Source organism: Esox lucius, chromosome 25 (genome assembly GCF_011004845.1).
Source record: "Esox lucius isolate fEsoLuc1 chromosome 25, fEsoLuc1.pri, whole genome shotgun sequence".
NCBI lineage: Eukaryota > Metazoa > Chordata > Actinopteri > Esociformes > Esocidae > Esox > Esox lucius.
Window position 1 is genome coordinate 22,566,884 of NC_047593.1, and position 11,662 is coordinate 22,578,545.

Genomic DNA, 11,662 nt, shown 5'->3' on the forward strand with positions numbered 1-11,662 from the left:
ACACACTTCTCTTAGAGAGACTGGAAACCCATATTGGGCTAGGTGGACATGTTTTAGCCTGGTTTAAATCTTATTTATCTGAAAGATATCAGTTTGTTAGTGTGGATGGCATATCCACTGACAAGTAAAAGGTTTGTTTTGGTGTTCCTCAAGGCTTTGTTCTGGGCCCATTATTGTTCTCACTATATATGCTGCCTCTGGGTGATGTAATCCGGAACCACAATGTCAACTTTCACTGTTACGCTGATGAAACACAGTTATATATTTCAGAGAAGCCCCAGAATTAGCTACTTTGGAAGCATGTGTTTCAGATATTAGGAAGTGGATGACAGAAAATGTCTTGCTTTTACACTCAAGAAAAACAGAAATGCTCGTTTTAGGACCCAAGAAACAAAGAGCGTTGTTAGCAGATCTCACTGTGAACCTCGACGGCTGCATGGTCTTATCCCAAAAAACTGTAAGAAATCTTAGCGTTACCCTTGACCCTGACCTCTCCTTTGATTACCATATAAAATATGTCTCAAGAGTTGCTTATTATCATTTTTTTTTTAACATTGCAAAAATCAGAAACTTTTTATCAAATACGGATGCAGAAAAACAAATCCATGCTTTTGTTACTTCTAGACTAGATTACTGCAATGCTCTACTTTCCGGTTACCCTGACAAATCAATAAATAAAGGCCCCGGACAGGGCCTGTTGGGCCACAGTGTCGCCCCCTGTCTTACGCTACTATATTATTGTACTGGGGGAGTAGGATCAGTTCTCCTTCTCCACTAAGTTCTCCTTCTCTACTATAAATCCTTGTTGATATGAGGAATGCATTTTCAGAATTTTCCCAGTCTCCTCACGTTTTGAACGTAGGAGGGCATGAGGTCCTGGACCACATCTGCGGAGTACCTGGCCCTGGGGGGCCCGTTGCTGTCCCTGTCCAGAGTCCTCCTGGTTGTATTGCAGATCGAGACGATACCTAACGATTTTAGCTGTCACTGTGCTGACACCTCCCCCTCCCTTGTTTTGTCCCTGTCCTTGACCATCTGGTCATGCTTCAAACCTGGACTAGGTTTAAATAGACTCTAGACTCAGCCCACACCTATTTATTAATTATTATAATTGTAATCTTAACGACAAGGCTTGTGGGGTGCTCCCAGTCAGTAGTGGAGAGTACATACTGATAGTGGTCTGAGGAGGGACAAACTCACAATCTGTTATTATGGGCTTATGCACCAAGCAAACCAATTGCAAATTATTACAGCTAGACACAGAATAACATATAAACATATAAATAATATAGGCATGATCAACATTGGTTTTTTTATCTTCCAAAATGTATTATCAGATTTTCCTATATTTTGTTAGGGAGGTAGTATCAATAAAATTTGCTGTGATTCTACATTGTGCTGAGGAGATTTTATTTTATTCTACATTTTGTTGTGCAGATTCTACTGTCACGACCCCATCCCTTTCCCTGTCTTGTGTTTGTGTTCCGGTTGCCGGACAACGAGAGCAAGGTGGTAAATCCAGGAGCACCTGATCCAGCCCTCACCTGTTCCTCGTCAGGAATCAGCACACCTGGTCCTGATCAGCCCTATCAATCAAATTTATTTATAAAGCCCTTTTTACAACAGCAGTTGTCACAAAGTGCTTTACAGAGTCACCCGGCCTTAAACCCCAAGGAGCAAACAACAGTAGTGTTGGATTTCAGTGGCTAGGAAAAACTCCCTAAGAATGCCCAATTTTAGGAAGAAACCTAGGGAGGACCCAGCCCTACACCACCATTTAAGCTGAGACCTGACAACCAGTCCCTGTTGGATTGTTAGTCCACATTCAATTCCCGCCCTGGACTGCCCTCCACTCCCGCCAGACTACCAGAACCGTCTACCCCCCCTCGCTGGAACAGGCTACCACTCCATCTAGTCTCCCACCCTCACCGGTCTGCACGCCTGCCATAACCCATTTCATCACCGGACTGCACTCAATAAATACTTGTTTCCCTCTCCATTTACCTTCTCTGGGTCTGCGTTTGGTTTCGGTACCTGGGGTCCCTGCATCTAATTTGCTGAGTTGAGGGGATCTTATTTTAATCTACATTGTGTTGGGCTGATTCTACATTGTTGGAAATGGTATATAAGTGGGATATATGTGAATATGCTGTTTACTGGTGATATATGTTATTATGGGCTCATGCACCAAGCAAACCAATCGCAAATTATTATAACTATTTTCAATACCCTGCTTTGTTAAATAACCTACCTTTAAAAATACTTCGGTAGGGATCAATCAGGGATCAATGCCTGAACCTTCCAATCTTGGGGTCAAAACTCTAACCAAATGGCCAATAACATGATTTTTTTAACATCATTTACCTTTGAAGTTGGGTCGTATCCTTGGGTCATAGGTCACCATCAGCCTGTTGAGGATGTTGCTGGTGGAGTTTGCTGGTACCTGAGCTATCTCTTCTGCAGACAGCTGTCTATAACACAAAAACACACGCCAACACTTAGAGTTATAATTTCACTTTCACTGATATTAGGAATATGGCATATAATACAACTACTTGACAACTACAACTAGTAATATACAAAAATAATAATACAAATAATCATAGAAGGAATGTCTTATGATTCATCATAAAATTGAGGTTTTGCCTCCTTAAGAACCGATCTGTAGTTGTCCTGACCCACTAGCGGTTGTAATGGGAAGACACATGGAAAGAGTGACCGTGGTCTACAACCTGGAGGGCATTTATAAAAAAAAAAGGTCAAATCAATTACACCAAAACTGAAACACAACAAAAACCTCTGGGGAGGGTTACGTAAGATCAAACAAATTACACCAAAACTCAACAAAAACCTCTGGGGAGGGTTACGTAAGATCAAACAAATTACACCAAAACTCAACAAAAACCTCTGGGGAGGGTTACGTAAGATCAAACAAATTACACCAAAACTCAACAAAAACCTCTGGGGAGGGTTACGTAAGATCAAACAAATTACACCAAAACTCAACAAAAACCTCTGGGGAGGGTTACGTAAGATCAAACAAATTACACCAAAACTCAACAAAAACCTCTGGGGAGGGTTACGTAAGATCAAACAAATTACACCAAAACTCAACAAAAACCTCTGGGGAGGGTTACGTAAGATCAAACAAATTACACCAAAACTCAACAAAAACCTCTGGGGAGGGTTACGTAAGATCAAACAAATTACACCAAAACTCAACAAAAACCTCTGGGGAGGGTTACGTAAGATCAAACAAATTACACCAAAACTCAAACACAACAAAAACCTGTGGGTGGGATTCCATAAGATCTAACGAATTACACCAAAACTGAAACACAATATTAAGTGCTTTGTAGCTAGATAACTAACCCTAGTAAAACATTATATAAATATATTTTACATACAAATTAACCAGACTATTGACAGTATTTATTCAAGTTTTTTTTACGCTTGTAAAAAAGATTTGCAGACTTGTAATAACTTAGTAGTAGTTGTATAAACAATTTGCATAGTGTAACACTTGATATTTGGAATCATGCTACTCATTAATTCTTTACATTAACACTTGCTAACATAAAATACAGACATTCAGAAGTTTGTCACAAAAATGTTAGGGTTAGGGTTATTTGTAAATCACAATCTGCGGTTGTACGTTTCACAGCGGTTACAAGCGGATATACCCACGATAACTCTGATTGGCGCAGCATTTCTGACCAATGAACTGAGTGCATGGTGAGTCTGTCATGTTTGTGTTTCAACTCATAGTGATGAATCGCAGAGGGGAAAAAAAGTTTTCAGCATAGTTGGCCATAAAACACATAAATACACAGAAACACACACACACATACACCGATCAGCCATAACATTATGACCACCTGCCTAATATTGTGTAGGTCCCCTTTTGCAGTCAAAACAGGCCTGACCTTAGCAGCAGATCCTTTAAGTCCTGTAAATTGCGAGGTGGGGCCACCATGGATTGGACTCGTTTGTCCAGCACATCCCACAGGTGCTCGGTTGAACTGAGATCTTGGGAATTTGGAGGCCAAGTTAATGCTTGGCCTTACATATGCCCATTTGTCCTGCATCTAACCCATCAACTTTGATGACAGAATGCTCATTTACTGACTAATATGTCCCACTCAATGACAGGTGCCATGATAATGAGATTATCAGTGTTATTCACTTCACCTGTCAGTGGTCCTAATGTTATGGCTGATCGGTATTGTTAGAAATTGGCCGTTTCTTATAGTGGTTGTAATAATTATTGCATACCCGTTTGTCAAGGGAGAGAGAAACTGTATTATTTATTGCAGCATTAGAGTCTTGTTCATGAGGTTATGGACCTGGTCTTCCTTATACAACCTCAATCTCATCTCACTCAATCTCTTCTTCCTGTGATGTTGGTTACAAGCTGATATATACATTGATGGGTGTGTCTACCTATCAAAGATCAGGTTTCCAAGACAGTAACCCCCATGCCAAATGGTCAATTTAACATTCCTGGGGTTATCAGAGCGCAACCTACAGAGAGAGAATCTAAACAGAGGTGTCTGTTGTTCTCATTCTCTAGGCACATTCACTTCCAATGAAACGTACCTTCACATTCTAATTGTTAATTCTCAGATTCCACAGTATATATATATTTACATACATATACACTCACATATATATATATATATATATATATATATACACTCACCTAAAGGATTATTAGGAACACCATACTAATACTGTGTTTGACCCCCTTCCGCCTTCAGAACTGCCTTAATTCTACGTGGCATTGATTCAACAAGGTGCTGAAAGCATTCTTTAGAAATGTTGGCCCATATTGATAGGATAGCATCTTGCAGTTGATGGAGATTTGTGGGATGCACATCCAGGGCACGAAGCTCCCGTTCCACCACACCCAAAGATGCTCTATTGGGTTGAGATCTGGTGACTGTGGGGGCATTTCAGTACAGTGAACTCATTGTCATGTTCAAGAAACCAATTTGAAATGATTCGAACTTTGTGACATGGTGCATTATCCTGCTGGAAGTAGCCATCAGAGGATGGGTACATGGTGGTCATAAAGGGATGGACATTGTCAGAAACAATGCTCAGGTAGGCCGTGGCATTTAAACAATGCCCAATTGGCACTAAGGGGCCTAAAGTGTGCCAAGAAAACATCCCCCACACCATTACACCACCACCACCAGCCTGCACAGTGGTAACAAGGCATGATGGATCCATGTTCTCATTCTGTTTACGCCAAATTCTGACTCTACCAATTTGAATGTCTCAACAGAAATCGAGACTCATCAGACCAGGCAACATTCTTCCAGTCTTCAACTGTCCAATATTGGTGAGCTTGTGGAAATTGTAGCCTCTTTTTCCTATTTGTAGTGGAGATTAATGGTACCCGGTGGTATCTTCTGCTGTTGTAGCCCATCCGCCTGAAGGTTGTGCGTGTTGTGGCTTCACAAATGCTTTGCTGCATACCTCGGTTGTAACGAGTGGTTATTTCAGTCAAAGTTGCTCTTCTGTCAGCTTGAATCAGTGGGCCCATTCTCCTCTGACCTCTAGCATCAACAAGGCATTTTCGCCCACAGGACTGCCGCATACTAGATGTTTTTCCCTTTTCACAGCATTCTTTGTAAACCCTAGAAATGGTTGTGCGTGAAAATCCCAGTAACTGAGCAGATTGTGAAATACTCAGACCGGCCCGTCTGGCACCAACAACCATGCCACGATCAAAATTGCTTAAATCACCTTTCTTTCCCATTCTGACATTCAGTTTGGAGTTCAGGAGATTGTCTTGACCAGGACCACACCCCTAAATGCATTGAAGCAACTGCCATGTGATTGGTTGATTAGATAATTGCATTAATGTGAAATTGAACAGGTGTTCCTAATAACCCTTTAGGTGAGTTTATACACACATTTTCGGAGTCCATTTATAATTGGTAAACATTTTATAAGAAAAAGCATTTGTTTAATAAGAATATGTCCACACAAAAATTGTGATGCAATTTTGTAATATTTAAGTGGGATATCATCTGGACATCATTGGATTTGCACGGTGGGTTTTAGATTCCTTTAGCTGAAGGCAAGGCCATTCATATTAATGTCAAAGAGATTTTCCTCCTGCTTGATTTTCAGCCGTTTAGTCAGTATTATTTATTAAGACAGATTTACTGATTCCTGCTTTTACTACCACCTGGTTGTCCCTATTCTTGTCCCAATGGATGTGCTGTTGATCTGGATTCTTCAGGAACACAACCCAACTATATTTGACCCGCTGATCACTGAAACAAAAGGGTTATGTACTCATAGTTTTCACATGGCACAGCCAAAAGATGACTGGTCACCCCTCAATGTACTCACCTAACTAAACTTTTTCCACTGTGCAATTACATTGTTGTTCTTGTTTGCTCTTTGGATTTCAGGCTGAGGTTAAAAAACTGCTTTTTAAAACAAATAGCAGGCGCCACGCTGCCTCAACATTTCAATAGAGCACAAGACAAAGCAACCCAACATGATTGAGCCCTCCAAACCCTCACGGTGTTGACCACTTGGCCAATCCGATAGCAGGCTTGGAAGCCTGTCCTATTTTCTTTTTAAAGTGAACTAGCCTGATATGGTTAACATATTTTCCACCAGCACATGTTGTAAGTAAGCTGGCCAATATAAAAGGCTAGCTAACTTAACTTCAGAGGTATGACAAATGTTAAAGGCTGTTAAGTATACATTCAGTACTTTGCAAATATCTTAAATAATCTGAGAATATAACTACACCAACTACTATTACTACACCAACTACTATTAATACTACACCAGCTACTGATATTACTACTATGGACTTACGAGGGACAGATGACTTGCTTTCCCTTCTTGAATTTCTTGGCTGGTTTTCCCCCACTCTCTGCAGGCTGGGTCAGGGTTAGCAGAAGGATCAGGATTGCCAACTCCATTCTTGTGGATAGAAATCAATATGGTCAGTTTGGTGTTACTCATACAGGTGAATGCAGAACATCAGGCAAAGAGGGAAGTAGATCTCAGAGAACATCAGAACGAGAGTAATGAGAGCATATCGTTCTGTGGAAAAAGATTAAACTCTATCAATCTACTGTGAGGCAAATTATTTACTGCTGAGCTTGGCCTAGAAGTGGACACCCTTCCAAAATATCTAGTAGAAACACAAGCAAAACAACAAATCATGTAAATGCCAACTCAAACATGGGGCCATGGGGTTGGCTCTGTCATATAGACCTTACTCATCATTATGCCATTTATTTTTAACTAGCAGACTAGCATTGCCTCTAAATTGTTTATCATGGGTCAAACATTTTGGATTGCCTTCTACAAGCTACCCACAATAAGTTGGCTGAATTGTGGCCCATTCCTCCTGACAGAACTGGTGTAACTGGATCAGGTTTCTAGGCCTCCTTGCTCGCTCACGCTTTTTCAGTTCTGCCCACACATTTTCTATAGGATTGATGTCAGGGCTTTGTGGTGGCCACTCCAATGCCTTGACTTTGTTGTCCTTAAGCCATTTTGCCACAGTTTTGGTAGAATGCGTATCATTGTCCATTAGAAAGACCAATTTGCGACCAAGCTTTAACTTCTTGAATGATGTCTTGAGATGTTGCTTCAATATTTCCACTTAAATTTCCTTCCTCGTGATACCATCTATTTTGTTGAAGTGCACCAGTCCCTCCTGCAACAACCCCATGCTTCACAGTTGGGATTCTTCGGCTTGCAAGCCTCCCCCTTGGTCATTATGGCCAAACAGTTCAGTTTTTGTTTCTTCTGACCAATGGACATTTCTCGAAAAGTACGATCTTTGTCCGCATTTGCAGTTGCTAACTGTATTCTTGCATTTCTATGGCGGTTTTGGAGCAATGGATTCTTCCTTGCTGAGCAGCCTTTTAGGTTATGTTGCTATAGGACTTGTTTTACTGTGGATATAGATACTTTTGGGCCTCTTTCCTCCAGCATCTTCACAAGGTCCTTTGGTGTTGTTCTGGGATTGATTTGTACTATTGTTTGTACAGATGAAAGTTGTACTTTCAGTCATTTTGAAATTGCTCCCATGGATGGACCAGGTTTACAATTATTTTTCGGAGGTCTTGATGGATTTCTTTAGATTTTCCGATGTCAAGAAGAGATGCACTGTGTTTGAAGGTAGGCCTCGAAATACATCCACAGGTACACCTCTAATTGACATTTTATAAGTGAAGTCATCAGTCAGTTAACAATTGTTGAAAAAATTACTATAGTTTGTTAACATGAAATCTGTGGAGTGGTTCAAAATGAGTTTCACTGACTTCAGCGTAATTATATGTAAACATTCGGCTTCAACTGTTTATATATGTGTGTGTATATATATATATATATTATGTCCATTATAATTACATTAAATTAAATCAGAAATACACTGTAGACTTGTTAATGTTGTAAATTACTATTGTAGGTGGAAATTGATCTTACAGAATACACATAGCAAGCAAGTAAGCAAGTTTATTTATATAGCACAATTCATACATCGAAGCAATTCAATGTGCTTTACAAAGAAAAATAACAAAAATATATGAAAGTACAATAACATAAAAACAAATACTCAAATGAAAACATCAAAACAAATGAAAACATCATAATAATAAAACAATACAATAGAAAACATATAAAGACAAAAAATTTTCTTTATCTTAAAAACATAGAAAGCTATAAAGCTAAACAGTGTGGTTAAGTTTAAGTGCTCGGTCATAGGCAGGTGAAAAGAGAAGTGTTTTTAACCAAGATTTAAAAATGGATATGTTTGGGGCACGTCTAAGATCTTCTGGTAGTTTATTCCAGTTGTGTACAGCATAAGTGCTGAACGCAGCTTCTCCGTGTTTAGTTTGGACTCTGGGCTCTACTAGCTGACCGATGTTCATGGATCTAAGAGCCCTGCTCGGTTTATATTCTTCAAACATATCAGAAATGTATTCGGGTCCTAAACCATTCAGAGATTTATAAACTAAAAGCACCACTTTGAAATCTATTCTGTAACTAACTGGAAGCCAATGCAAAGATTTAAGAACCGGAGTGATGTTCTCTGTTCTCTTGGTCCTGGTTAACATTCTAGCAGCAGCATTCTGAATGAGCTGCAATTGTTTTGCAGTCTTTTTGGGGAGTCCAGTTAAGAGGCCATTACAGCTGTCAACCCTACTGGAGATAAAAGCATGGATGTGCTTCTCTTGTTCTTTTTGGGACACCAAGCCTTGGATTTTGGCTATATTTTTTAGATGACAGAGTGCTGTTTTGGTGACCGCTTTGATATGAGTGTTAAATGTGAGGTCTGAGTCTATCAGAACACCAACAAAAGAACACTTAGGCGAAAAGAAGCTCATTATCAGCAAACATCAGTCCTGTGATCCAATGGCAATGTGATAGTCTGGGGGCTCTTTGGTGGTGGCAAAGTTGGAGATTTGTACAGGGTAAAATGAATCTTAAAGAAGGAAGGTTAACCCTCCATTTTGTAACACCATACCATGTGGATGGTGCTTGAATGGAAACAATTCTCTCTTAAAACAGAAAAATTACCAAAAGCACAGCTCCAAACTATGCAATAACTATTTAGTGAAGAAGCAGTCAACTGGAATTCTGTCTATAATGGAGTAGCCAGCACAGTCACCAGATCTCAACTCTATTGAGCTGTAGTGGGAGCAGCTTGACCGAATTGTATGCAAGAAGTGCCCATCAAGCCAGTCCAACTTCTGGGAGGTGCTTCAGGAAGCATGGGGTGAAATCTCTTCAGATTAGCTCAACAAATTGACTAGAATGCCAAAGGTCTGCAAGACTGTAATTGCAGAAAATGTAAGATTCTTTGATGAAAGCAAATTTTGAAGGACAATTATTTGACTATAAAAAATATTTCTAACCTTGTCAATTACTATATTTCCTATTCATTTTGCTATATTTCCTATTCAAATTCATTTTGTGTTTTCATGGGAAACAAGGACATTTCTTAGTGACCCCAAATCTTTGAACGGTTGTGTATGTAAATATATATGTGTGTGTATTGGACTTAACTACTGGGCTCAAGTGTGCCAGAGAAGTAATAGTGTATATTCTTCTCACAAAATTGCACTTATTTAGCTAATAATAATGATGATGAGCATCTTGAGAAAGCAAAGGGTCTAGTGTGTTAAAAATGCCAACGCTGATATCTTGGCCCAGTTTGCCTCTGTTACTAATTCCCCTATCTCAGCCATATTGACCTTACTCATCAAAACAAAGACAGCTGACTGTTAGACATACAGCTGACTGACACACAGACCTTCAGGCAGACTAGCACACAGGAGACAGACAAGCAGACAGCCAGAATATCACACAGGAGACAGACAGACAGAATATCATGCAGGAGACAGACAACCAGACAGACAGAATATCACACAGGAGACAGACAAGCAGACAGCCAGAATATCACACAGGAGACAAACTAGCAGACAGACAGAAAATCACACAGGAGACCGACTTACAAACAGACAGAATATAGAGGTTAGACAGATAGTAAGAAAGACAAAAGATGGAGAGATGAAGAGAAAGAGGGAAAGAGACTGAAGAAAAAGATGGATAAATGAGAAATGCACTGTGAAAGGAAAGTAAAATGGAGAATAACAGAGAGATCACTGCAGAATGTAAAGAAAGTAATTTGTCTTACCTTGACATGCTGCTTGCTGCTGTGCTCATTCCTACGTTCTGATTGTTGCAGAGCTGGTTGCTGCGGCAATGTTTTATCGACAGTGTCGGTTAAGGAAGCCGCATCATATCCCTCCTCTAGCTTCTCTCGTGTCCCGTTCTCAAGTTCAACACAGCACCTTCCGCCTGTCCGCACAATGACCATCTATCTGTCATAGGAAGATAGATGTGTGAGGGAGGGAGGGGGAGGATGGTTCGGAGGAGGTGTGTGAGTTAAAGAAAGAGGCAGTGAGTATGCGTGAGAGTGAAGCATGGAGAAAGAATGTGTCTGCATGTGAGAGAGAGAGAGATTTCCAGTGAGAGAGAGAGAGAGAAGCAGGGAGAGAAAATGCATGTGTACCTGCTCTTCTAATGCAGTACTGCTGGCTCTCTATCAGCAGCAGTCTGTGCACAAGCTCAATGTCATTTAAATTGTAGCATGTGCATGCACGTTCAGATTCCAGTGAGCTTGTTTAATTGTAGCATGCACGTTCAGATTCCAGTGAGCTTGTTTAATTTTAGCATGCACGTTTAGATTCTAGTGAGCTTGTTTAATTGTAGCATGCACGTTTAGATTCTAGTGAGCTTGTTTAATTGTAGCATGCACGTTTAGATTTTAGTGAGCTTGTGTAATTGTAGCATCCATGTTTAGATACTAGTGAGCTTGTTTAATTGTAGAATGCACGTTTAGATTTTAGTGAGCTTGTTTAATTGTAGAATGCACGTTCAGATTCCAGTGATCTTGTTTAATTGTAGAATGCATGTTTAGATTCTAGTGAGCTTGTTTAATTGTAGCATGCACGTTTAGATTTTAGTGAGCTTGTGTAATTGTAGCATCCATGTTTAGATACTAGTGAGCTTGTTTAATTGTAGAATGCACGTTTAGATTTTAGTGAGCTTGTTTAATTGTAGAATGCACGTTCAGATTCCAGTGATCTTGTTTAATTGTAGAATG

The 11,662-nt window shown here is 40.0% G+C and overlaps 1 protein-coding gene across 1 annotated transcript in view; it reads right to left on the bottom strand.

Moving 5' to 3' along the window:
- The window catches only part of LOC105009536 (glycine receptor subunit beta), a 49,291-nt gene extending 38,285 nt beyond the window's left edge, over positions 1 to 11,006 (bottom strand). Inside the window, exons 1-3 of the mRNA XM_013131774.4 lie at positions 10,691 to 11,006; positions 6,850 to 6,957; positions 2,365 to 2,471 (exon numbers count right to left, since the gene is read on the bottom strand). Of these exons, the coding sequence (XP_012987228.1) occupies positions 2,365 to 2,471; positions 6,850 to 6,957; positions 10,691 to 10,719 (244 nt within the window). The 5' untranslated portion in view covers positions 10,720 to 11,006. The remainder of the gene's footprint in view (positions 1 to 2,364; positions 2,472 to 6,849; positions 6,958 to 10,690) is intronic.
- Positions 11,007 to 11,662: the final 656 nt, after the last annotated feature.